At 46.5% G+C, this 26979-nt stretch overlaps 1 protein-coding gene across 3 annotated transcripts in view; it reads right to left on the minus strand.

The window, feature by feature from the left end:
• The window catches only part of LOC134910412 (uncharacterized), a 286525-nt gene that overhangs the window by 194733 nt on the left and 64813 nt on the right, over positions 1-26979 (minus strand). For all 3 annotated transcript variants that reach the window (XM_063918405.1, XM_063918404.1, XM_063918406.1), the window contains one exon: positions 9569-9680. In XM_063918405.1, coding sequence (XP_063774475.1) covers positions 9569-9680 — 112 coding nt within the window. The remainder of the gene's footprint in view (positions 1-9568; positions 9681-26979) is intronic.

Genomic DNA, 26979 nt, shown 5'->3' on the forward strand with positions numbered 1-26979 from the left:
AAGGGATAATTAAGACGCCTTTTCTTCGAAGAAGAATCATCATTTCGGCCATTACCTTGGTAAAGACTCGGGGTGCCGTGGACAATCCAAACGGCAGCGTCTGAAACTGATAGTGACAGTTCTGTACCACGAACCTGAGGTACCCTTAGTGAGAAGGGCAAATTTTGGACATGGAGGTAAGCATCCCTGATGTCTCGGGACACTATATAGTCCCCTTCTTCCTGGTTCGTTATCACTGCTCTGAGTGACTCCATCTTGATTTGAACCTTTGTAAGTGTTCAAATTTTTTTTTCTTTTTTTTTTTTATTTAGAATAGGTCTCACCTAGCCTTCTGGCTTCAGTACCACAATATAATGTGGAATAATACCCCTTTTCTTGTTGTAGGAGGGGTAATTTGATTATCACCTGCTGGGAATACAGCTTGTGAATTGTTTCCCATACTGCCTCCTTGTCGGAGGGAGACCTTGGTAAACCAGACTTCAGGAGCCTGCGAAGGGGAAACGTCTCGACATTCCAATCTGTACCCCTGGGATACTACATGTAGGATCCAGGGGTCCTGTACGGTCCCAGCGTCATGCTGAGAGCTTGGCAGAAGCGGTGGAACGCTTCTGTTCCTGGGAATGGGCTGCCTGCTGCAGTCTTCTTCCCTTTCCTCTATCCCTGGGCAGATATGACTCTTATAGGGACGAAAGGACTGAGGCTGAAAAGACGGTGTCTTTTTCTGCAGAGATGTGACTTAGGGTAAAAACGGTGGATTTTCCAGCAGTTGCCGTGGCCACCAGGTCCGATGGACCGACCCCAAATAACTCCTCTTCCTTTATACGGCAATACACCTTTGTGCCGTTTGGAATCTGCATCACCTGACCACTGTCGTGTCCATAAACATCTTCTGGCAGATATGGACATCGCACTTACTCTTGATGCCAGAGTGCAAATATCCCTCTGTGCATCTCGCATATATAGAAAATGCATCCTTTAAATGCTCTATAGTCAATAAAATACTGTCCCTGTCAAGGGTATCAATATTTTTAGTCAGGGAATCCGACCAAGCCACCCCAGCTCTGCACATCCAGGCTGAGGCGATCGCTGGTCGCAGTATAACACCAGTATGTGTGTATATACTTTTTATGATATTTTCCAGCCTCCTGTCAGCTGGCTCCTTGAGGACGGCCCTATCTATAGACGGTACCGCCACTTGTTTTGATAAGCGTGTGAGCGCCTTATCCACCCTAAGGGGTGTTTCCCAACGCGCCCTAACTTCTGGCGGGAAAGGGTATACCGCCCATAATTTTCTATCGGGGGGAACCCACGCATCATCACACACTTCATTTAATTTATCTGATTCAGGAAAAACTACGGTAGTTTTTTCACATCCCACATAATACCCTCTTTTGTGGTACTTGTAGTATCAGAAATATGTAACACCTCCTTCATTGCCCTTAACGTGTGGCCCTAATAAGGAATACGTTTGTTTATTCACCGTCGACACTGGATTCAGTGTCCGTGTCTGTGTCGACCGACTAAAGTAAACGGGCGTTTTAAAACCCCTGACGGTGTTTCTGAGACCTCTGGACCGGTACTAATTGTTTGTCGGCCGTCTCATGTCGTCAACCGACCTTGCAGCGTGTTGACATTATCACGTAATTCCCTAAATAAGCCATCCATTCCGGTGTCGACTCCCTAGAGAGTGACATCACCATTACAGGCAATTGCTCCGCCTCCTCACCAACATCGTCCTCATACATGTCGACACACACGTACCGACACACAGCACACACACAGGGAATGCTCTGATAGAGGACAGGACCCACTAGCCCTTTGGAGAGACAGAGGGAGAGTTTGCCAGCACACACCAAAAACGCTATAATTATATAGGGACAACCTTATATAAGTGTTTTCCCTTATAGCATCTTTTATATATTTCTAACGCCAAATTAGTGCCCCCCCTCTCTGTTTTAACCCTGTTTCTGTAGTGCAGTGCAGGGGAGAGCCTGGGAGCCTTCCCTCCAGCCTTTCTGTGAGGGAAAATGGCGCTGTGTGCTGAGGAGATAGGCCCCGCCCCTTTTTCGGCGGGCTCGTCTCCCGCTCTTTAATGGATTCTGGCAGGGGTTAAATATCTCCATATAGCCCCCGGAGGCTATATGTGAGGTATTTTTAGCCAAAAAAGGTTTTCATTTGCCTCCCAGGGCGCCCCCCTCCCAGCGCCCTGCACCCTCAGTGACTGCCGTGTGAAGTGTGCTGAGAGGAAATGGCGCACAGCTGCAGTGCTGTGCGCTACCTTAAGAAGACTGAGGAGTCTTCTGCCGCCGATTCTGGACCTCTTCTCGTTTCAGCATCTGCAAGGGGGCCGGCGGCGAGGCTCCGGTGACCATCCAGGCTGTACCTGTGATCGTCCCTCTGGAGCTAATGTCCAGTAGCCAAAGAAGCCAATCCATCCTGCACGCAGGCGAGTTCACTTCTTCTCCCCTAAGTCCCTCGTTGCAGTGATCCTGTTGCCAGCAGGACTCACTGTAAAATAAAAAACCTAAGCTAAACTTTTCTAAGCAGCTCTTTAGGAGAGCCACCTAGATTGCACCCTTCTCGGCCGGGCACAAAAATCTAACTGAGGCTTGGAGGAGGGTCATAGGGGGAGGAGCCAGTGCACACCACCTGATCCTAAAGCTTTACTTTTTGTGCCCTGTCTCCTGCGGAGCCGCTATTCCCCATGGTCCTTTCAGGAACCCCAGCATCCACTAGGACGATAGAGAAAAAATCAATATGGGTCTTATATACCTCAGAGGGGATGCCATCACACCCCGGTGCCTTGCCACTGGGAGACAAACCAATAGCCGCCATCACCTCCTCCAGTGTCAAGGGTGCCTCCAACACTTCAGAGGCCTCAGAGGAGAGTGTGGGTAAGGGAATATTTCTCAAATAAGTGGAGAGATCTAATGCCGAACCTACTAACTGTGAACTATAGACCTCAGCATAGTAAGAATGAAATAACTGCGCAATGTCCGGCGTGGTGTCTACAAGGGAGCCACCGCTACCGGACATCTGGGCAATCATAGATCCAGGGCGGTCGCAGTGTACCAGTCGAGCCAGCAGGCCACCAGGCCTGTCACCCTGCATATAAATATTAGTAGCTTGAAATAGAAGCGAGCGCGAGTTTTTATCAGACAAATGAGCCACCCATGCTGACTGAGCCGCCAACCAGCGTGCTTTCAGTGCTGGGGTGCCATCCACCAAGTAGCTGGATTCCAAATCCCTGGCGTCACTCTCAAGGGCTCGCTCCCTCTCCCTGCAGGATATCTTGTGAGCAGATATTCGTCTAATATACGTACCCCTTAAGAAGGCCTTAAATGAATCCCAGACCACTGTTCCCGGGGCCGATCCTACATTGTCATTAAAATAGCCCTCCCACTGAGTCACCTGGTCAGGGCAGTCACCCATTTGTATCAGCCAGGAAGGATGCAGTTTCCAATAAGATTGTCCCCTCTGGCTCACCATAGTAAGAGTCAACATCATAGGGGAGTGGTCAGAGATACCCCGGGCCTCGTACTGGACGTCAACCACCCTGGGGAGAAGAACGGGAGACAGTAGGATCAGGTCGATTCCGGAAAACGAGCCATGCGTGCCGGAGAAGCATGAAAACTGACTAGTTGTAGGGTGCCGAGACCTCCACACATCCACCCACTGCAAATTATTCAGAAAATCAGCAAATTTAGTAGGACCAGAGCTCACCCCAGCAGCCTGCGGAGAGCGCCACGTGTCTAAAGCTAAATTCATAACATTATTAAAGTCACCCAAGCAGATCACCGGGGGTACATGGAGAGGAGGCTATGAATGAAGCGGCCTGTTGTAGCACATCATACGAGAAGGGGGGGGGGGGGGGGGACATAAACCGCCAGAATGTAATAGGGTTGGGAACTCTGCTTACAGTCAAGGAACACAAAACGACCGTACTGGTCAGTCTTGACCGACACCAACTCAAATTGTACCGACTTTCTTATCAGAATCGACACACCCCTGGAGGAGGAAGAATGAGAAGCATGATAGGCCCAGCCCACACAGGGTCTTCTAAGTGACAGCAACCTATTCCCCTCCAAGTGAGTCTCGCAGAGACATGTAACATCCGGGCCATATTTCCGAAGTGTAGTCAAAACTAAGGAACACTTTATCTTATTATTCAAACCTCGAACATTCCATGTCAGAAATTTCAAATTAGCCATAGACCAGGTAGGGTTCTATGTAGCACAGTAGAGAAACGACCCAGCAAATATTCCTGGAAGTCATCAGTACAGACAAGAACAGTGCTTATTCTACTTAATCCCTGAATCGCAATCCACAGTATCCAATGCATCAAACATACTTCCCACAGCAATAAAAATACACACAAAAACAAATTCAAACATGAGAAAAATAACAAACTATAGAAAGAAAAAAACATGCAGAAGGAACAGCAACGAGCTGTTCGCTGACATCCCCCCCCCTCCCCGTATACCACCCCTAACTTCGGCATACTTATATCCCAAACAACCGTTCCTAACTCCCAAGGGCTAAATTCTCAACAAAACCCTTAACCAAAATCAAGTGAGCAAGAGTAAGAAAAGTCCTGAGCCACCAACGCCAAGGGGGGGCTCCCTGGACAATGGGTGGAGACCTCTGGTGAGCCCAAACAAACATTAAGCAGTGCAGGACATCAGTCCGGGGCCAGCTGGCGAGCTCCCAGTGCATATCTGTCCAGCCATTGGGCCGCCTCTCTAGGGGAATTAAAGAACTTGGTTTCCCCGTCCGCCACCACCCGGAGTCGAGAAGGGAACAGCATAGAGTAGGAGAGGTTCAGGTCCCTGAGGCGCCTCTTAATAGGCATAAACTGGGCTCGGTCTTTCTGGATGTCCGCGGCAAAATCAGGGAAAGCTGACACGGTAACCCCATTCCTGACAAAGGGGCCTTTTGTGCGTCCCAGACGGAGGACCGAGTCACGATCTTTATAATGCAGAAATTTGGCGATGAAGGTGCGCGGAGGAGCGCCAGGAGGTAGAGGACGGGATGGTATCCGGTGTGCACGCTCCACCGTAAACTGTGCCGTGAAGGATTCAGCGCCGTACATTTCCTTTAGCCACGATTCAAGGAAGTCTTCAGGCTGGGAGCCCTCCTCCCTCTCCGGCAGGCCGATAAAACGCACATTATTTCTACGTAGCCGACCCTCCATGTCTAGTAGCTTGGATTGAAGGGATGAAACCTGCTGGGTCACCGTGGAAATGGATTGTTTCATAGGACCGCACATATCCTCCAGATTCGAGACACGGGTTTCCGCCTCACCCACTCGCTCTCGTATGCGCTGGACATCCTGCCGAAGCAATGAAAGATCACACTGCACTTTCTCCATCTTATCTGAAAGACGCTGTTCCGTCCCTGCTATTGCCTCCAGCACTTGTTGAAGAGATGGAGCTGAGGGTGTGGTAGGGGAGTCAGCAGCTGTTGCAGATGGGGAATAGGAGTGAGACGGAGAGGACCCCTGCGAAGTGGCCTGCGAGGCCCGTGGGTTAGGTGGGTTAGGTTGTCTGGCAAACCTCTCCAGCTTAGCCGTAGCCGTGCGCTGGCCGTCCCGAACCATGACGAACAATAGGTAGTGACAAACACTCCGGCAAATTCACAGGTCAGAAGCGTAAAAGGAGTCAACAGCAGTGGAGTTTTAGGGTTTCAGTATGCAGAAATATAACCGCAGCTGGTCGTCAAAGTAGTAGGCAAATATAAAAGAAGGTAAAGGCAGCGTCCCAGAATATAGGTGAGATCAGGAGTAATGCAATAGTTAGTATGTAAAATGAGAGAGCAGATGCAGTCAGGTTGCAATATGGTCCCAGTAGGCAGAATTCACTCACCGGACACAGACAAGCAGGCCAGGCAGCCCTTGAATGAAGATATCCCTTCCAGGCTTAGGATGACAGTCCAGAGCAATGGGGCCGTCTGTGCAGCTGTAGGCAAAATGGCCGCCGATCACACAGTGCCCTCTCCCCTTTTCCAGGAGTACCTGGGTGCTCTCCGGGATTCAGGGCCCCGAATTTCAGCCTGCCAGGAGGAGGAGGACCAGCCGTCGTCCCCACGCCGCTCCGCGGTGTCCAGCGGCGGCAGCGGGCCGTCGTTCGAGCCCCGGGCGCAGCGCGGCCGGGATCCGCCAAAAATTGAGGCCGGGGATCCGGAGGAGGCACAGGCCGCAGATCTGGAAGTGTGTCGCCGCGGCCGTACGGACCTCGGGGAGAGCGGGGAAGACGCCTGCCGGTGCCCTGCAGTGTGGGGAAGGGAAGCAGGCTAATCAGGCACACCAGAGGGGGACAGGATTATGTTTCAGGATAAATTATCCAGGCAGCTCCCGGGATCTGCTGCCTACTCCCGTGCTGCTGTGGCCACCCTCGGGGGCTCTGTTATTAAACACTTTTAATAAACAATCCCGGACAAGCAGTCCCTAGAGCAGCGGTGGCCAACCTGTGGCTCTTGAGCCTCATGCGGCTCTTTCTTTCTTCAAATGTGGCTCCTAACACACAAAGTTACATGACCACAACAGATTCGGTAACCACGGCTCTCCAGAAAAACATGCAGCAGCATTACGGATACTTAGAACTGAGGGAGTCAGATAATAAAGATGAGACACCCACCAGCAAACAGAGGACACATAAGGGGCTGCTGCAGTGGCATGAATTGGGGGAAGCTGAAGTGACACAGGAGGTTGCTGGCTGAAGTGACAGGAGGGTGCTGGCTGAAGTGACACAGGAGGGTGCTGGCTGAAGTGACACAGGAGGGTGCTGGCTGGAGTGACAGGAGGGTGCTGGCTGAAGTGACACAGGAGGGTGCTGGCTGAAGTGACACAGGAGGGTGCTGGCTGAAGTGACAGGAGGGTGCTGGCTGAAGTGACACAAGAGGGTGCTGGCTGAAGTGACAGGAGGGTGCTGGCTGAAGTGACACAGGAGGGTGCTGGCTGAAGTGACACAGGAGGGTGCTGGCTGAAGTGACACAGGAGGGTGCTGGCTGAAGTGACAGGAGGGTGCTGGCTAGAGTGACACATAGGGGAGCTGAAGTGTATTTTGTGAATCTGGATTTTTCAATATATTTTATGTGGAGCTGGCTTTTTCAATGTATTTTATACCAGGGGCGTGGCCTAGAAGGCACAAGGCCACACCCCATTATTGCATGTGCGTCTACGGCCCAATGTCTGCTCTTTGACATACCCAACACATTTTTTTTGGCTCTTTGTCTCTGACTGGTTAGCCACCCATGCCCTAGAGGCATCTATGGGGTTTGTGATATTGGCAAATTTATCAAGCGTTTCAGAGCTTGGCCCTGATAGCTACTGTCTATAGACTACAATGCCGCCATTTTTACGGTGAGAGTTCGCAAGGACCTTACTACTTAGCCTTCACTAGAACGTCTCTTATCACACCCTGCGTCCTGGCCTCACCCCAATGGTAAATTGCCCTGATAAAGCATTCCACATTGCTGCGATTATTCTAATTCAAAGGACCTTGAATATTGTTGCTGCTTTGTGGTTTCATGGTGTAATATTTAGGTGCAGAAAAAGATGGTAATATGCAGGAAAAAGAGCGGACACCGATATTTGATGTTGTTGATATGCTGGTAGAAATATAACTGCTACTATATTTGGAAATAAACCAAGTTGCAATGTCAAATATAGGATAAAAGGTCATTATAAATACATTGTAAGCACCATATAATTCTATACACATAAGAGAAGCTGACAACTGTCACTGATGTATTGCACAAAATGAATCTCTTTGCTATCTGCATACAGAAGCACCCAGAAAAGGACAGCTAGACTGTGATGTTTGTAATGTATGTTAAAACGAAAGGGAGAACAAGTGTAGACAGTACTGCGTTTACATAGGGTGTGGTATAGAAGATCTACAACGTCTAGGTCGACGCCATATTGTCGACATGCATTATGATGACATTGTAAAAAAAAGGTTGACCTATGAAGGTCGACATAGGAAAAGTTGACAGGTACAAACTGTCAACGGGTGTAGTATGGTATGCCGGCGGCCGGGCTCCCGGCGACCAGCATACTGGTGCTGGGAGCACGACCGGCGGCATACCGACAGCGTGGCGAGCGCAAAGGAGCCCCTTGCGGGCTCGCTGTGCTCGCCACGCTGCGGGCACGGTGGCGCGCTAGGCACGCCACGCTATTTATTCTTCCTCCAGGGGGGTCGTGGACCCCCACGAGGGAGAATATCTGTTGGTTGTCGGGATTCCGGCGCTGGTATACTGTGCGCCGGGATGCCAACATTTGGCATCCCGGCGCACATTTGGCATACTGAAGACTACCCCTGTCAACACATGGAAAGGTCGATATGGGAAAGAACTACACAAATGTCGATACAACTTTTTATTTTTTGGGTGTCGTTTTCGCTGTCAGAGCACAGGGAACCCCAAATAGCGTACTGCATCCCCATGCATGACTCGCTTTGCTCGTATTCCCAATTGTAGTCCACTTGGCTGGTAAAGTATGAAAAAGATGTCAAAAAATGCAAACAACCCTTAAAAAGTTGTGTCAACTATATGTGTGTAAACCATTGCCATGTCAACCATTTGAATCTATTAACCTTTTGTACCTGCCACCTTTTTCCAGTGTCGACCTTTCATAGGTCGACCTTTTGTCCATGTCAACCTATTGACTGTCAACTTAGACATTGTCTATACACTGGAACCTGTTTACATATGTCTCTTATCTATGTCTGTGACAAGACAGACTCTGTAAAATAACATTATTATTCTATACATAATCCTCTCATCAACCACGATTGGTAACCCTGCAGAAGCACAGAAAGTACTTCCTGAAGGCAGCACCAAAATCAGAATGTGAGAGCACCTATGTACGTACAAGTTCAATGAATATCCCGATAGTAAAGTGCAATGGAACACAAATATATGCACAAATAAGTGTTATATAAATATATGGTACAAGAGAAGATGGTAGACGGTGCTACACAATCAATAAAATAAAAATATAAAATAGCTATTGGACAGCTTAAAATATCAAGTACATTTATTATAATCATTGAGATTGATAATAATAAATATATATTTGCACAAAATAAATGCAGTGTGGTGCGGGGCACAATGCATAAATAAGGCACAATGGGCTCTATTCAGATTTTTGCCAGACGTGCTGCTCATAGCGCAAAGTACCAATGCTTGCTACTTAGCACATGACGCGGTACGGGTGTGTGACGTTGGAGGCAGTACGGCAGAAGACTGTGAGTGATTGACAGTCTGTTGCTATTTGGGGGCGGCACCAGCCTCCGTTTCCCAAACCGGAGGCCTGTTGCCGTCGTTGTGTGGGAGGGGCAAGGGAAGGATCTATGTCACACGACGTTGTTGTGTCTATGGCAGCCTGCTTGCACTAAATATATACTGCTGATCAATTCCTTTTGTATCAACTTGCATTTATGTTTAGTGAGTGTTTCATATTGACTAGATGACAATCCTTAGCATTTCTTCTTATTTTACAGAATGAGGAAATAACTTACAGCACTGCTGCAAATATGTTTGGAATATAGTAAAAATACATGTTCACCTGACTTGGGCAGGTTCTGTTCATAAAGACGTAACTGTTCCTCTGCTTGGCAGCACAGACTGTCTACGTTACTGCCAGGCACCTGCTGAAGCCTCTTCTCCCAGTTTCTCTCCTGTGTAAAAATGTCAGCTGTGAGAATAAAGGCACTATGTAGCAGAACAATGCATGGTACTACTACTACTACTACTACTACTACTACTAATAAAAATAATAATAATAATAAAAAAAATAAAAATATTTATTATTATTATTATTATTATTATTATTATTAATAACATGAATTGTCTTTTATTAACATGTCTCCATTACGTAGCAGTGATTTAGGGATTGAGTATTGCACTTAAAAGTTGGTGTTTCAATTGCTTGCGTGACTTTTAACCAAAAAGCATCATTTATATTTTATATAATTCAGATTTTCTGTGTTCAATTACATTTAAAAAAAATTACCTTTTTAAAAAATATTAAGACATCAACTTATATAAAAAAAAAGTGTATTAAGGTTTTCTATACATAAAAGGGGAACATTTCTAAAAAAATAAAATGTTAATGTTAGGGTCTCCTGCCCTGTGCTGCCACGTCGTCATGGCAACCGGGAGACAAGTGCTAGTGGAGTAACCTGAGCGCAGCTGATACTCCGGTTCGGGTCTTTTGCTGTGCAGTGGTTATAGGCTCTGTGCACGGCAGGGGATCCGGTGCTGGTTTTTGTGCTCACAGTCTGTGAGGTCTGAGTGGGGCGTGGACAGCACCTGCTTTATAAGGCCTCTTTTCAGGGTAAGCAGATGCTGCTGAATCTCTGTTGGTTAGTCAGTTCATGAAAGTTAGCCAGTACTGTGTAGCTTTGTATTTGTTTGTTGCTTACTGCAAATAGGCCTGGGGATTTGGTATTACACTCTGCCAATCCAGACCTAGCAGTAAGACTGGAGTCAGTCGTTTAGCTTGCTGGGGTTCTGTTATTACTCTGTGAACTTAGCAAGTTTGCGGCTGTATTCTAACACTTGCCTGTCTAATCCTGTCTCACTGTGCTAGGTGTCAGGGGTCAGTTTAGTGGCAGTAAGCTTAAACCTGTGCACTGCAAGTGAGAATCAGGATTGTGGAGGCTCTCCTTGTGTCTATCATTCCATCTCTGACCAAGGAGTTTACTGCCACACCCGTTGGTAACCCTTTAGGGTTTTGCTGTTGCCCTTAGCAACAGCATTTCGGGTTCTCTACGTATTAAAACACAACATCTTGCTTTTTACATCTGAGCAGTTCTAATACAAGGGAGATACCCAGTTCCTTAGCCTCTGGGCTTCTCTGTTCACTGTGTGTATTTTGTTACCCTATCACCTTCTGTGTACGTTATGTCATATTCCCCAGTTTGTCTGTGAGTCCATTTGTTTTGCATAACAGTTCAAACACCAGTACATTCCTGCAGACACTGGAGTGCATAACAGTTCTGACACTAGTACTTTCCTGCAGGCACTGGTGTGCATAACATATTCAGCAGCCTAATACTCCTGTTGAAATTTTGTGGGAATATGGAGCATACCCCTCAAAATACGTTGCAACAGGTGGTCGATCAGGTGCAGGTCCTGACTCGGCAATTTAATGATTTGTCCATTAAAATGCACACCTCCCAGGCTGCTGGCGGAGCTCCCGCAGCAGCAGCACCTGCAGGGGTTAAGGAGCCGAAAGTAAATCTCCCGGATCGTTTTTCTGGAGATCGCTCGCAGTTCTTTTGTTTCAAGGAGAGCTGCAAGCTATACTTCCGGCTTAGGCCTCAGTCTTCTGGGTCGGAGATTCAGCGGGTGGGCATAGTGATTTCCTTGCTACAAGGAGACCCACAGGTCTGGGCATATGGGTTGCAGCCTGACTGTCCGTCGCTTAAAAGTGTTGATGCTTTTTTTACGGCACTGGGCATGTTGTATGATGACCCTGACAAGACGGCCTCAGCCGAGGCTCAGATTTCGATCCTTAAGCAAGGGCGAAGGCCAGTTGAGGTTTACTGTACGGAGTTTCGGAGGTTGGCCCATGATACCCAGTGGAATGACCCAGCCCTGAGACACCAGTACCGAAGAGGTCTTTCTAACCAGATAAAGGACCAACTGGTACAATATCCCTTGCCTGATAGCTTGGATCAGCTCATGCAGTTATCCATCCGGGTGGATAGACGGCTGAGAGAGCGTAGGCTTGAAAGGGAGACTGAGATTTCCTTCCTTCCCAAGGGAACCTCAGACTCTGAGGAATTTTCTGAGGAGCCTATGCAGATTGGGGCTACCCGCCTCTCCTCGCGTGAGAAGACGCGGAGGAGACAGCAGGGGTTGTGTTTGTACTGTGGGAATAAAGGTCATGTGGTAGTATCATGCCCAGAAAAGCCGGAAAACTTCAGGGCCTGAGGGTGATGGGAAATATCCTGTCAGGCCAGAAGTCAGAATTTCCCAAGAAGACTTTTATCATTCCGGTGACCTTGAAGATCCTCGGTCAAACTGTCAAGACTGAGGCCTTTGTGGACAGTGGGGCCGACGGGGTTTTTATGGACCGCCAATTCGCCCTAAAACACTCTGTTCCCTTAGTACCCTTGGCATCGGAAATTGAGATTTGTGGGTTAAACGGGGAACCATTATCCCAAGGTAAAATTACCTCTTGCACTAGCCAGATTTCTTTGTTTATTGGAGCCACACACTCTGAAAAATTGTCCTTTTATGTGACTGTCTGTACTTTTGCCCCATTGGTGTTGGGGTTACCCTGGTTAAGGGCCCACAATCCTCAATTTGACTGGGTCTCTGGGGAGATTCTTAGTTGGGGTACTGATTGTTTCAGGAGTTGCTTGAGCCTTCCAGTCAGGCTCTCGCAGCTAAGTTTGCCAGGATTGCCAGGGTGTTATGCAGATTTTGCGGACGTGTTCTCCAAAAAAGTTGCAGAGGTACTACCTCCCCATCGCCCCTATGACTGTGCCATTGATTTGTTGCCAAATGCTAAGCTTCCCAAGAGCAGGTTGTACTCCCTGTCACGTCCTGAGACTCAGGCTATGGCAGAGTACATTCAGGAGAACTTGGCTAAGGGATTTATCAGACCTTCACAGTCTCCAGTTGGGTCGGGGTTCTTCTTCGTGGGTAAAAAGGACGGTTCGTTGCGACCCTGCATCGACTTCAGGGAATTGAACCGTATCACGATTAAAAACTCATACCCACTGCCTCTCATTTCGGTCTTGTTTGACCAGCTTCGTACTGCCACCATTTTTTCTAAGATTGACCTACGCGGTGCGTACAATCTAATCCGAATAAGAGAGGGGGATGAATGGAAGACTGCCTTTAATACCCACTCAGGGCATTATGAATATTTGGTGATGCCTTTTGGGCTCTGTAATGCCCCGGCAGTCTTCCAGGATTTCATGAATGATGTGCTCAGGGAATATTTGGATAGATTCTTAGTTGTATACTTAGATGACATCCTAATCTTCTCCCATTCCCTGGAGGAACATCGGAAGCATGTACGCTTAGTCCTCCAGAAACTCAGAGACCACCGGCTTGGGGCGAAGCTGGAGAAGTGCGAATTTGAAGTTCAGCAAATCGCATTTCTAGGATATATTATCTCCCCAGAAGGTTTCCAAATGGAGGGTTCCAAGGTACAGGCAGTCCTGGATTGGGTGCAGCCCACTAGTTTGAAGGCGCTTCAGCGTTTCCTGGGCTTTGCGAATTTTTATAGACGATTTATCGCTGGATTTTCGTCTATAGTGGCGCCCTTGGTGGCACTCACTAAGAAAGGGGCGGATGTTGCTCACTGGTCTTGTGAGGCTAAAGCGGCTTTTGCCCGTCTCAAAAGGGCATTTGTTTCGGCCAAGGTGCTGCGACACCCAGATCCAGAGCGTCCTTTTGTGGTGGAGGTGGATGCCTCTGAGATGGGTATTGGGGCAGTGCTTTCTCAGATGGGAGTGTCTGATAATCGCCTTCATCCCTGTGCTTACTTTTCCCGTAAATTTTCGCCTGCCGAGATGAATTATGACGTGGGTAACCGGGAATTGTTGGCTATTAAGGATGCACTCGAGGAGTGGAGACACTGGCTTGAGGGGGCTAAGTTTGTGGTCTCAATTCTCACTGACCATAAGAATCTGGCATATTTAGAGTCAGCGAAGCGCCTCAATGCCAGGCAGGCACGATGGGCTTTGTTTTTTGCTCGCTTCAATTTTTTGATAACATATCGCCCTGGGTCAAAAAACATCAAGGCTGATGCGCTCTCGCGGAGTTTTGCTCCAATCCAGGAGACCACCGAGGAGCCGTTGCCCATTGTTTCCCCATCATGTATTAAAGTGGGCATTACCCAGGACCTCTTATCATTAGTCCTTAGAGCACAGGAGCAGGCTCCTCCAGACCTTCCGGTAGGTCTTTTGTTTGTGCCTCCTAGGTTAAGACAGCGAGTGTTCCTGGAATTCCATGCCAAGAAGTCGGCAGGTCACCCGGGTATTGCCAGAACTCGGGAGTTGCTATCTAGGGCGGTGTGGTGGCCCTCGGTGGCTAAGGATGTGGATCAGTGGGTTCGGGCATGTGACATCTGTGCCCGAAATAAGACTCCTAGAGGGGTTCCTGTTGGCCCATTACATCCACTCTCTATCCCATCTAAGCCATGGACCCACATTTCAATGGATTTTGTGGTGGACTTGCCCAAATCCTCGGGGATGACAGCCATTTGGGTTGTCGTTGACAGGTTTTCGAAGATGGCGCACTTCGTTCCACTGGTTGGGCTGCCATCAGCCAGACGCCTGTCTGAATTATTTATGCTGCATGTTGTGCGTCTCCACGGGTTGCCACTTGATGTGGTCTCTGACCGCGGATCCCAGTTTGTGGCCAAATTCTGGAGGGCATTTTGTTCCGATCTCCAGATTTCTGTCAGCTTGTCGTCAGGCTACCATCCGCAGTCTAATGGGCAGACTGAAAGGGTGAACCAGTCCTTGGAGCAGTTCCTCAGGTGTTATGTCTCCAAGTGTCAGACTGACTGGGTTGCTCATCTGTCCATGGCGGAGTTTGCCTATAACAACGCGGCTCACTCTGCTACAGGGATCTCTCCCTTCCTTTGTGTGTATGGGCATCATCCTAAGGCCAATTCTTTTGACCCCCTGGACTCCACGCCTGGTGGTTCCTCTGTGGTTTCGGTCCTTAGAGGTATTTGGCGGAAAGTGAAGAAAGCCCTTGTATCTGTGTCATTAGTGACCAAAAGGGTTTTTGATAAGCGGAAAAGACCCTGCAGCTTCAAATTAGGAGACTTCGTCTGGTTGTCTACCAAGAATTTGAAGTTGAGACAGCCATCTCATAAGTTAGGGCCCCGGTTCATCGGCCCTTATAAGATCACCAGGGTTATCAATCCGGTGGCATTTCAGTTAGATCTGCCCCGTTCTTTGGGTATCAATAAAACATTTCATTGTTCCCTTTTAAAACGGGCGATTAGTAATCCTTCTTCCAGTGGAAGACCTTCCCCTCTTCTGATACGTGGCCAGAGGGAGTTTGTTGTTGAAAGGATTCTTGACTCCAAGGTGGTTCGGGGTCGGCTGTCATTTTTGGTGCACTGGAAGGGGTATGGCCCGGAGGAGCGGTCGTGGGTGCGCAGTTGTGATCTTCATGCCCCCAGACTGATACGCTCTTTCTTCTCGCAGTTCCCCGATAAACCCGGTGGTAGGGGTTCTTTGACCCCTCGTCAGAGGGGGGGTACTGTTAGGGTCTCCTGCCCTGTGCTGCCACGTCGTCATGGCAACCGGGAGACAAGTGCTAGTGGAGTAACCTGAGCGCAGCTGATACTCCGGTTCGGGTCTTTTGCTGTGCAGTGGTTATAGGCTCTGTGCACGGCAGGGGATCCGGTGCTGGTTTTTGTGCTCACAGTCTGTGAGGTCTGAGTGGGGCGTGGACAGCACCTGCTTTATAAGGCCTCTTTTCAGGGTAAGCAGATGCTGCTGAATCTCTGTTGGTTAGTCAGTTCATGAAAGTTAGCCAGTACTGTGTAGCTTTGTATTTGTTTGTTGCTTACTGCAAATAGGCCTGGGGATTTGGTATTACACTCTGCCAATCCAGACCTAGCAGTAAGACTGGAGTCAGTCGTTTAGCTTGCTGGGGTTCTGTTATTACTCTGTGAACTTAGCAAGTTTGCGGCTGTATTCTAACACTTGCCTGTCTAATCCTGTCTCACTGTGCTAGGTGTCAGGGGTCAGTTTAGTGGCAGTAAGCTTAAACCTGTGCACTGCAAGTGAGAATCAGGATTGTGGAGGCTCTCCTTGTGTCTATCATTCCATCTCTGACCAAGGAGTTTACTGCCACACCCGTTGGTAACCCTTTAGGGTTTTGCTGTTGCCCTTAGCAACAGCATTTCGGGTTCTCTACGTATTAAAACACAACATCTTGCTTTTTACATCTGAGCAGTTCTAATACAAGGGAGATACCCAGTTCCTTAGCCTCTGGGCTTCTCTGTTCACTGTGTGTGTATTTTGTTACCCTATCACCTTCTGTGTACGTTATGTCATATTCCCCAGTTTGTCTGTGAGTCCATTTGTTTTGCATAACAGTTCAAACACCAGTACATTCCTGCAGACACTGGAGTGCATAACAGTTCTGACACTAGTACTTTCCTGCAGGCACTGGTGTGCATAACAGTTAATTCACACTTTCTCTTTGCTTTTCTTCATTAACAAGCCCAGTTAGGTGATATGAGTATGCCAAGCGTGCGCAACAGAGCAATGGGTCAGACGACCGTAGGCAGTGATACATTATCACATTGGTTCTTTTTATTGTGCTTGTTAAATGTAATGAAGTTCACTGCAGCAAGCCATAAAATGACGTAACTCTACTAACCTAATGCTTATACTTTCTGCCACTCAGATCAAAGGCGGCCTTACACAAGAGTATATACTGTATGAGGGTTTTTTTATTATAAGGCTTCTGAATTCTAACCATTTCCACATTAGAAGAGACTGCAATGCAACTTAGACCCCTGCAGGGAAGGGGATTAACTTTTAGCATGGTTATAAAGTTTATTACGAGCTAGACATGTTTTAGTGATCAAAGAACCCCACCATACAAAGAAGCTGGAAAGCCCAACGAAACTGGGAGGAAGTTTTCCTTTGCTGCTAAAGAAGTCAGATTATTCAAAATTTTTATTTGATTTATGGACCACCAATGATTTTCTATAGGTATAGCACTTATTTAAAAACTAAAACAATAATCAATAACACAATTTGCCTAATGCAAAGCTGGACAGAAAACAGATGTACTATATGTATGTTTGCATTTTGTGCAAGGCAAAAAACAGTCTGTATGCAGAAAGGTGCACAGGCCCCCTATCCACATGCTTGGTTTGATTAATAATCATTTTAATCAACAGTGCATACGTGCACCAGCCTAAACTAGCTGCAAATGATACATCTGAAAACAGGGTAGTTATGCTTTTATGCCACTCTGCATACCCCGAAGTCACGTCAACAAGGTGGTCTTCAGGTTGCCGGCTGTCGGGATCCCGGCGCACAGTATACCGGCGCCGGAATCCCAACACTCAGCATACCGACACTTTTTTCTCCCTCTTGGGGGTCCACGACCCCCTGGAGGGAGAATATACAGCGTGGCGAGCGCGAGCCCACAAGGGGCTCATTTGCGCTCGCCCTGCTGTCGGTATGCCGGCGGTCGGGATTCCGGCACCGGTATGCTGGTCGCCGGGAGCCTGGCCACCGGCATACCCTACTACACCCATGTCAACACGCTCTCACTGAACTCTGCCTATGGGGCTAATTCAGGTTGGATAGCAGTGTGCGATCCAACCGCAAAAATTACAAAAAAGATGTGGACGCATGGGCAGAGCCCATCCTGCGCATGCGTCCACATTTTCAGCATGCGAACAGAAAGATTGCAAATTCTGCTAATTATCAGAATTTGCACTGCTACACCCCATTACAGCCCAGTTATGCCTCTGAATTCATAATTGGAGTCGCAATTTAAAAGCACATGATTCTGCATTGCCCACACTTCCTTAGGCACAGTTCTGGAGCATGGGCAGTGCAAACACACAATATTTGCTCCGCAGACAGACTCACGTTCAACTCTGCATCAGGCGGAGTACACCTGATAATGTAGAAGATAAATACTGTGAGCTCGTTACACAATGCTGGTTTATACCAATATACATAATTTTCAAAAAAATGCAAGCGCTGAGGCTTATTTATAGTATCTGGCAACATAAGCTCTCCCGAGCAGGGCCCTCTCCACTCATGTGCTTTCCTTCCCTTACTTAGACTATCTTCTACACCATACTCCCTATAACGGCACCTAACCCTCAGTTTCTGCCACACTGATTATTTCAGAGTCATGTACCCTGATGCAGCAATGTTTATATACCCTGTACTTGTTCTACATTGTAAATTGCTGTTTTCTTGTTTTGCTCATTTGTTTATGTACCTTGTTAGGCGCTGCGGAACCCTTGTGGTATCATATAAATAAAGTATAATAATATCTCAATAAAGTTCATTTGCAAATAAACTTGCTCAAATAGCAAAATGGTGGTACCACAATGTGTATTATCTTAAAAAAGCTACTATATAATCATTTCAACCGGATGTGGTATATTTACATGGTCCAGTGGCTCCGGCGGTGTATTCCGGGACCAGTGCTGATGACTTCCGGCAGATCCTGTGGTGCTTCTGGAAGTGAGTATAGCTAACACTAACCCTCCCCCTAATTCTTCACCCTTCCCTGTCATAGCCTAACCCTAACCCTCCCCTCCCATTGCCTAACCCTCTCATACCCTAACCCTCCCCCTAGTGCCTAACCCTAACCCTCCCATCACCCAACCTTCTCTCTAGTGCCTAACCCTTCCCTCCATAGCCTACCCTTCCCCTAGTGCCTAACCCTACCCTCACATATACTAAACCTCTTTCCTCTAGTGTCTAACCCTCCCCTCACATAGCCTAACCCTAACCCTTCCCCTAGTGCCTAACCCTCCCTTCATGTATCCTAAACCTAACCTTCCCTCTAGTGTCTAACCCTCCCCTTCCATCAGGGACGGCAACAGAAATCTTATGGCCCGGACCCCGGTACATTGACTTCCCTGGGGCCCCCTCAGATCATGTATCAAAGCGCAATGGAATTTGCTGCCCTATATAAGAAACGGTAAATATATATATATATATATATATAACCTGCGCAATGACCCGGCACTCCTGCGGTCCCCTCCGCCAGCAACAACTGCTCCTGGTGCCCTCCTCGTGGAGAGAGTCCTCCGTCATACAAATAGGGTAATGAGGCGGCACTCCGGAGACTTTTCAAAAGTTTTAATCAGGTGATCTACGTTTCGGGGACACAGCCCCTTCGTCAGGATAAGTGTGCATATCAAAAAACAGTGTTTAAATACATACATAAGTGAGAATACTCACACCCGCCGCCTCCAGCCGCGTCGCCCGGTTTCCGGCCGCGTCCTCCCGGTCCCACCGGAAATGACATCATGCCGGCCCGTCCAGCTGACGCGTTGTGGCTGGGGAGAAAGAAACCATAGCAACATATAAACAAAAGATAATAAACGGCCTCCTTACAGTCATCGCATTGTGCATCAAACCAACATCAATATATAAATAAGACGATCTGATCCATAAGAACAACCAAACATATATCCAATGGTAATCAGAGCGATATAAGTGTAAAATATAAGTTATATTAGTGCAACAAACCGTAGGCAGCCTGTTAAAATCACGAATAAAATAACAATATTACTGACATAGAAAAAATATTAATATAGTGACATAAAAAGTAATATATGTGACATAGTAAAATGTATATCCATAAGGCTATCATATTATATATATTAGAATTAAACCTAGGTTATTAACTGTGCTAATAATTATTACATCTTCTTTACTTGCCTAGCAACTGCTCATAAAAAACATCTTAAATTAAGGGCTTCATTGAGCCCTTTGGGGGCAAGTGTATCTAGTGTGTGTATCCAGCGGGACTCAAGTTGTAGGAGTTTTCTAGATCTGTCCCCACCTCTTAGAGATTTAGGTACCTGGTCAATAATTTTGTAACGGAGCGTAGCCATATTATGTTGTTTTTTAGCAAAATGACGAGCTACTGGCTGTTCGCTATCACCCGCTTTTATGGCTTCACGGATGGCATACCTGTGTTGTGCCATCCTGGTCTTAAAAGTGCAATCCGTCTTGCCCACATATGATAAACCACATGGGCATGTTAACAAGTAGACCACAAATTTCGATTCACAGGATAAGTGCTGTTTGATGCTATAAGATTTCCCAGTGTGAGGATGCAAAAATTTTGTACCTGGTGTCATATAGCTACATGTTGTGCATCCACTGCATCGATAACACCCCGCTTTTCTGCTAAGAAAATGTTCCTTAGCTTCATTGAATTGAGAGATATCGGTTTTCACGACTATATCTCTTATACTGCTATTATTAGAATAGCTAGGTAATAACCTGGATTGGAATGCCTCACCGAGCCCCTTGTCAGTAGCCACAATGGGCCAGATTTGTTTGGTCTTTTTAGTCAAGTAATGGCTACTAGAATTGAAACGAGTCACCCAGGGAAATCTACCCTGTAACCGTTTAGGGGGTTTTTGTTCCAATAGTTGTTCTCGTGTGAGACTCAACGCCCTTTTTCGTGCTGTCATCAACAGTTTACTAGGATAACCTCTATCTAAGAATCTTAGGGTCATGTTGTGTAAGGCTAATTCCTTCTCCTGTGGATTAGTCGTGATCCGACATACTCTCAAGAATTGAGAAAACGGTAAACTGCGAATCGTTGATTTAGGGTGGGAACTATCATATCTCAACACATTATTCCTGTCTGTAGGTTTCACAAACAGTGATGTGTTGATCATCCCTTCATCAAGCGTAATACAGACATCCAAAAAATTAATAGTTTTGTCATCAATGGTTAAAGTTAATTTGATGGGACTGTCTGTGGCATTATGTGCAAAAACTAGTGTTTTAAGGTCCTCCCTATTATCCTTCCAAAATATAAGAACATCATCTATATAACGGAAGTATAGGATTATCCTATCATATATAGCACTATTGAGAAAAAATAAATCATTCTCAACCTCCCACATATATGAGTTGGCGAAGGATGGTGCCACCGCCGATCCCATTGCGCAACCTGTGCGCTGCAGGAAAAAGATCTTATCATAAAGGAAAAAATTGTGGGTTAGGGAGAATTCTAATAGTGCTAAGAAAAAATCAATATCAGGACCTTTGAACAGTGGGTTATTAGTAATGAGTCTTCTAACAGATTGTAGCCCCGCCCCATGCGGTATACATGTGTATAAGCTGGTAACATCTATGGTGGCGAGGCTAGTCTGTTCAGGTAATTTACCCATTTCTAGAAATTTCCTTAGTAACATATATGTTACTAAGGAAATTTCTAGAAATGGGTAAATTACCTGAACAGACTAGCCTCGCCACCATAGATGTTACCAGCTTATACACATGTATACCGCATGGGGCGGGGCTACAATCTGTTAGAAGACTCATTACTAATAACCCACTGTTCAAAGGTCCTGATATTGATTTTTTCTTAGCACTATTAGAATTCTCCCTAACCCACAATTTTTTCCTTTATGATAAGATCTTTTTCCTGCAGCGCACAGGTTGCGCAATGGGATCGGCGGTGGCACCATCCTTCGCCAACTCATATATGTGGGAGGTTGAGAATGATTTATTTTTTCTCAATAGTGCTATATATGATAGGATAATCCTATACTTCCGTTATATAGATGATGTTCTTATATTTTGGAAGGATAATAGGGAGGACCTTAAAACACTAGTTTTTGCACATAATGCCACAGACAGTCCCATCAAATTAACTTTAACCATTGATGACAAAACTATTAATTTTTTGGATGTCTGTATTACGCTTGATGAAGGGATGATCAACACATCACTGTTTGTGAAACCTACAGACAGGAATAATGTGTTGAGATATGATAGTTCCCACCCTAAATCAACGATTCGCAGTTTACCGTTTTCTCAATTCTTGAGAGTATGTCGGATCACGACTAATCCACAGGAGAAGGAATTAGCCTTACACAACATGACCCTAAGATTCTTAGATAGAGGTTATCCTAGTAAACTGTTGATGACAGCACGAAAAAGGGCGTTGAGTCTCACACGAGAACAACTATTGGAACAAAAACCCCCTAAACGGTTACAGGGTAGATTTCCCTGGGTGACTCGTTTCAATTCTAGTAGCCATTACTTGACTAAAAAGACCAAACAAATCTGGCCCATTGTGGCTACTGACAAGGGGCTCGGTGAGGCATTCCAATCCAGGTTATTACCTAGCTATTCTAATAATAGCAGTATAAGAGATATAGTCGTGAAAACCGATATCTCTCAATTCAATGAAGCTAAGGAACATTTTCTTAGCAGAAAAGCGGGGTGTTATCGATGCAGTGGATGCACAACATGTAGCTATATGACACCAGGTACAAAATTTTTGCATCCTCACACTGGGAAATCTTATAGCATCAAACAGCACTTATCCTGTGAATCGAAATTTGTGGTCTACTTGTTAACATGCCCATGTGGTTTATCATATGTGGGCAAGACGGATTGCACTTTTAAGACCAGGATGGCACAACACAGGTATGCCATCCGTGAAGCCATAAAAGCGGGTGATAGCGAACAGCCAGTAGCTCGTCATTTTGCTAAAAAACAACATAATATGGCTACGCTCCGTTACAAAATTATTGACCAGGTACCTAAATCTCTAAGAGGTGGGGACAGATCTAGAAAACTCCTACAACTTGAGTCCCGCTGGATACACACACTAGATACACTTGCCCCCAAAGGGCTCAATGAAGCCCTTAATTTAAGATGTTTTTTATGAGCAGTTGCTAGGCAAGTAAAGAAGATGTAATAATTATTAGCACAGTTAATAACCTAGGTTTAATTCTAATATATATAATATGATAGCCTTATGGATATACATTTTACTATGTCACATATATTACTTTTTATGTCACTATATTAATATTTTTTCTATGTCAGTAATATTGTTATTTTATTCGTGATTTTAACAGGCTGCCTACGGTTTGTTGCACTAATATAACTTATATTTTACACTTATATCGCTCTGATTACCATTGGATATATGTTTGGTTGTTCTTATGGATCAGATCGTCTTATTTATATATTGATGTTGGTTTGATGCACAATGCGATGACTGTAAGGAGGCCGTTTATTATCTTTTGTTTATATGTTGCTATGGTTTCTTTCTCCCCAGCCACAACGCGTCAGCTGGACGGGCCGGCATGATGTCATTTCCGGTGGGACCGGGAGGACGCGGCCGGAAACCGGGCGACGCGGCTGGAGGCGGCGGGTGTGAGTATTCTCACTTATGTATGTATTTAAACACTGTTTTTTGATATGCACACTTATCCTGACGAAGGGGCTGTGTCCCCGAAACGTAGATCACCTGATTAAAACTTTTGAAAAGTCTCCGGAGTGCCGCCTCATTACCCTATTTATATATATATATATATATATATATATTACACATATATAAATATGTATATCTCTCCTTACTCCCCCACACACCACAGTATGTGCCTCCCTCTTTCCTTCCTAACACACACCCCACAGTCTGTCTCTCCCAAATGATTCCATGCTGCATTCTCAGCTCCCCCACCCCATCTCAAAGCTCTGTATCCCCTCACCAATCCACTCTTACCCTGTGTAGAGCCTAACCTGCGCTGCATTCCCCAGTATCCAGACCCTCACACCACACAGCAGGTACCAAGCGGTCCTCACACCCCACCAGAAGAGGCCAGCGCAGAGCACATGAATCCTGGCCAGGGGAGCTGCTGCCATGTCCCGTAACTGCCTGCAACAGAGCTGGACCCGGAAGAGCAGGCGCACACTTGTGCCGCACAGTTAGTATGTGTGAGAGGCTCCTGTCACTCTGAGGCTGCGCCCACACAGCCTCCAGCTCACTGACCTATTTGGACAAGATGGCTCACATCCCTGCCGGACAATAAGTGTTGTATCCTTGGGGCCCTTCTGATCCTTGGGGCCTGGTACAGGTGTCCCCTTTGACCGCACCCTGTCGCCGACCCTGGTAACTGGAGCAGGATCAAATAATCAGCCGTCTGCTTCTCCCCATATACCCTTCTATCTCCTGTGGGCTACATAAAGGACAGAGGCCGCCTTTCAGTTGTCTATTCTGCGTGTGACCATGAGTAGTGCTGTTCCATATTGTGTAATTAATGATGCTTGGACATCTCGGAGGACACCGGGGCAAGTATGGTAATTGGAAGAGTGGAGTGCTGGACTTTTTCTCATTCTCTTTGACCCTATGGGATTACTCTGAGTCCGATGGTGCGCCTGTTTGCACAGCGCAGTGGGTTACGGCCGCAGCTGGTTGGCGTCTCAGTAGACAACCCATCACCTGCCTCTTTAGTGCCCCAGTCATAATCAGGTCTTATGTACTTATCTGAATTAGGACAATATAATAAATATAATGTATGATTGCTACAATACAAATGGGATCGGTATGAAATACCTCCAAGCAAAATCCCAACGGTCGAAATCCTGACAGCAATTGACCGATGGTCAAAATCCCGACAAGGTCAAAATCCCGATATGGACAAAATACAGACATTTAAAATACCGACAAGGTCAAAATACCGACATGTAAAATGCCGACAAGTCAAAATACAGACATGCGGTTTTCGTTTTTGTGTATGTCGACATAGGTCGATATGGACATTATATAAGTGTACCGCGCTCGGCACACTATTATATCCCCCTACAGGTCCACTGGGATGGTAAAGTATGAACAAGTCGGTTTCAATAAAAAAAAATCACGAAAAACTCATGTCGGTATTTTGACCTGTCGGCATTGTACATGTCGGTATACTGAACTTGTCGGTATTTTAAATGTCGGTATTTTGTCCATGTCGGGATTTTGACCTTGTCGGGATTCTGACCGTCGGTCAATTGCTGTCGGGATTTCGACCATCGGGATTTTGATTGGTGGTAAATTGACTGCATCCCATACAAATAATACTCTGCCTCCCTGTAAAACCCATAAAGGACTTTGGACGGGATGTACTAAAGTGATTCCCATAATATGTACCAAACTCTGGAAAGAGATACTTTCCAGAGCTTGGACCCGGTAGGCAATGCCATCTGTAGGTAGCCTTGCCTAATAGAAGCCTATGGGCTTCTTACTGATTCCTGAGAGGGATCTAAATGGATCCCTCCCAGTGTCCCCTGCGGTGTGAGCATCATTCTGTGCGTGAGCAGAAGGACTCCTGAGTCCTAAACTCAGAAGTCCAATCATTGCACTTACAGAATGTACAGAATGTTCTTGTGCAGAATCACCCTATTTCTTTACTGGATCCATTATATTTGCAGGTACCCCCAAAAAACACACATTAATAAATATACCCCTTACAACTCTCTGACTCAGGCTGCAGGATGGTTTCACCCCCCCCTCGCTGTGAAAATAGATTAAGGAGCCGGTAGCGGATCTTGCCATGGGCAAGCAGGACTTTTGCCCGGGGCGCCGGCGCCATCTGGAGGGCGCCGCACCATGGCAAGATCCGCTACTGCTGTGCCCCCCGCTGCCCGCTGTGTCCCCCGCTGGTCCCCCGCTGTGAAGGGAACTAGACGCTACGCATCTAGTTTCCCTTCGTGGAGAGGACCTTTGCTGTGCGGTGCGCGATGACGTCATCGCGCACCGCACAGCATTGTGGGACTGTCACAGACGCTAGGGGTCATAATTGACCTCTAGTGTCTGTCTATGCCAGATCCGAGGAGAGGAGCGGCGCCGGCGGAGGTCTGCAGCGGTCGGGAGTGGGGATAGTAAGTATTTTTTTTTCTTTTTCTGCGGCGCTACTCTACTGTACAGGGGGCGTAACTGACCACGCCCCCTGTATAAAGCCAGGCCCCTATTTCCCGCCCGGGGCGCCAAAAGGGCAAGAACCGGCCCTGTACAAAACCCCTTTAATCCCATTTATAGCTGAATAAGAATTTAAGAATACAAATGTAGCGTTACAGAAATAAAGAGGGCAGTGGATGCAGATAAGTCTCTATGAGGCAGGATCTTGCTTTGGGATGAAAAAGTAAATAAAATAGATAAATGGCAAATTGATAGTGGAAAGTATGTTGTTTGGTTTAAGGAAAATTGGAAAAGTGGTTGACTCATTGACATTTTATTGTACTTAAAATAGTACTATGCTTAAAGATAGTCTTTTGTGTTTTTTAGAAGATCATCATCTGGCAATGTTCTAGCAAAGAGATTTGCAGAGTGTCGGGTGACCGGCAAAGAGATCTGCAAAGTGTCAGTTGAAGACGACGGGAGGGGTCGCAGTGGCAGCAAGGACTGGAGGATAACATGTAGGAGGTAAGTTACCATACTTGTGTAATTGTGTGTGTGGTGGGGGGTATTAGGAGCACAGTACAGAACAGAGCCTACGGTGGGGGAGAGTGGACAATACAAAACAGGCAGATGAAGGCAGCTCAGTATAGGAAATACAGATGGTGTGGGGGGGCAGGGGCGGTGCTAAGGTGGTCGGCACCCCCTTGCAAACTATTAATTTGAGCCCTCCCATACTTTGTAAAGTGACAGCAAGCACCCTAAAAGGGGTGTAGTCTCACAAAGAAGGGGTGTGACCACACAATAGTACTCCCAATTCAAATTACGCATACAAAAGCACAATCTTATTCACATTACACCGTACGTAGGGGGTAATTCCAAGTTGATTGCAGCAGGAATTTAGTTAGCAATTGGGCAAAACCATGTGCACTGCAGGGGAGGCAGATTTAACATGTGCAGAGAGAGTTAGATTTGAGTGGGTTATTTTATTTCTGTGCAGGGTAAATACTGGCTGCTTTATTTTTACACTGCAAATTAGATTGCAGATTGAACACACCACACCCAAATCTAACTCTCTCTGCACATGTTAAATCTGCCTCCCCTGCAGTGCACATGGTTTTGCCCAATTGCTAACTAAATTCCTGCTGCGATCAACTTGGAATTACCCCCGTAGTGCCCATGATTCATAGTACGCTACATAGTACTATCCCTTGTTGACACTGTCTCAGAATAGCGCCCTCCTAGTCTTGTTATGCTACACAGTAGTACCCATTATACATATAATGCCCACAGTAGTAATGTCCCTTACAAATAATGCCCACAGTAGTAGTGCTGCTTATACACATTATGCCCATAGTAGTGCCTCTTATATGCATAATGTAGACAGTAGTAATGTCTATTATACACATGATGTGCTTAGTAGTAGTGCCACTTATACACATAATGCCCTCAGTAGTAGTGCCGCTTATAGGTATAATGTCCACAGTAGTAGTGCCCCTTATATACATAATCCCCACAGTAGTAGTGCCCCCTATACACATAATCCCCACAGTAGTAGTGCCCCCTATACACATA

The sequence above is a fragment of the Pseudophryne corroboree genome, chromosome 4 (assembly GCF_028390025.1).
Source record: "Pseudophryne corroboree isolate aPseCor3 chromosome 4, aPseCor3.hap2, whole genome shotgun sequence".
Lineage (NCBI taxonomy): Eukaryota > Metazoa > Chordata > Amphibia > Anura > Myobatrachidae > Pseudophryne > Pseudophryne corroboree.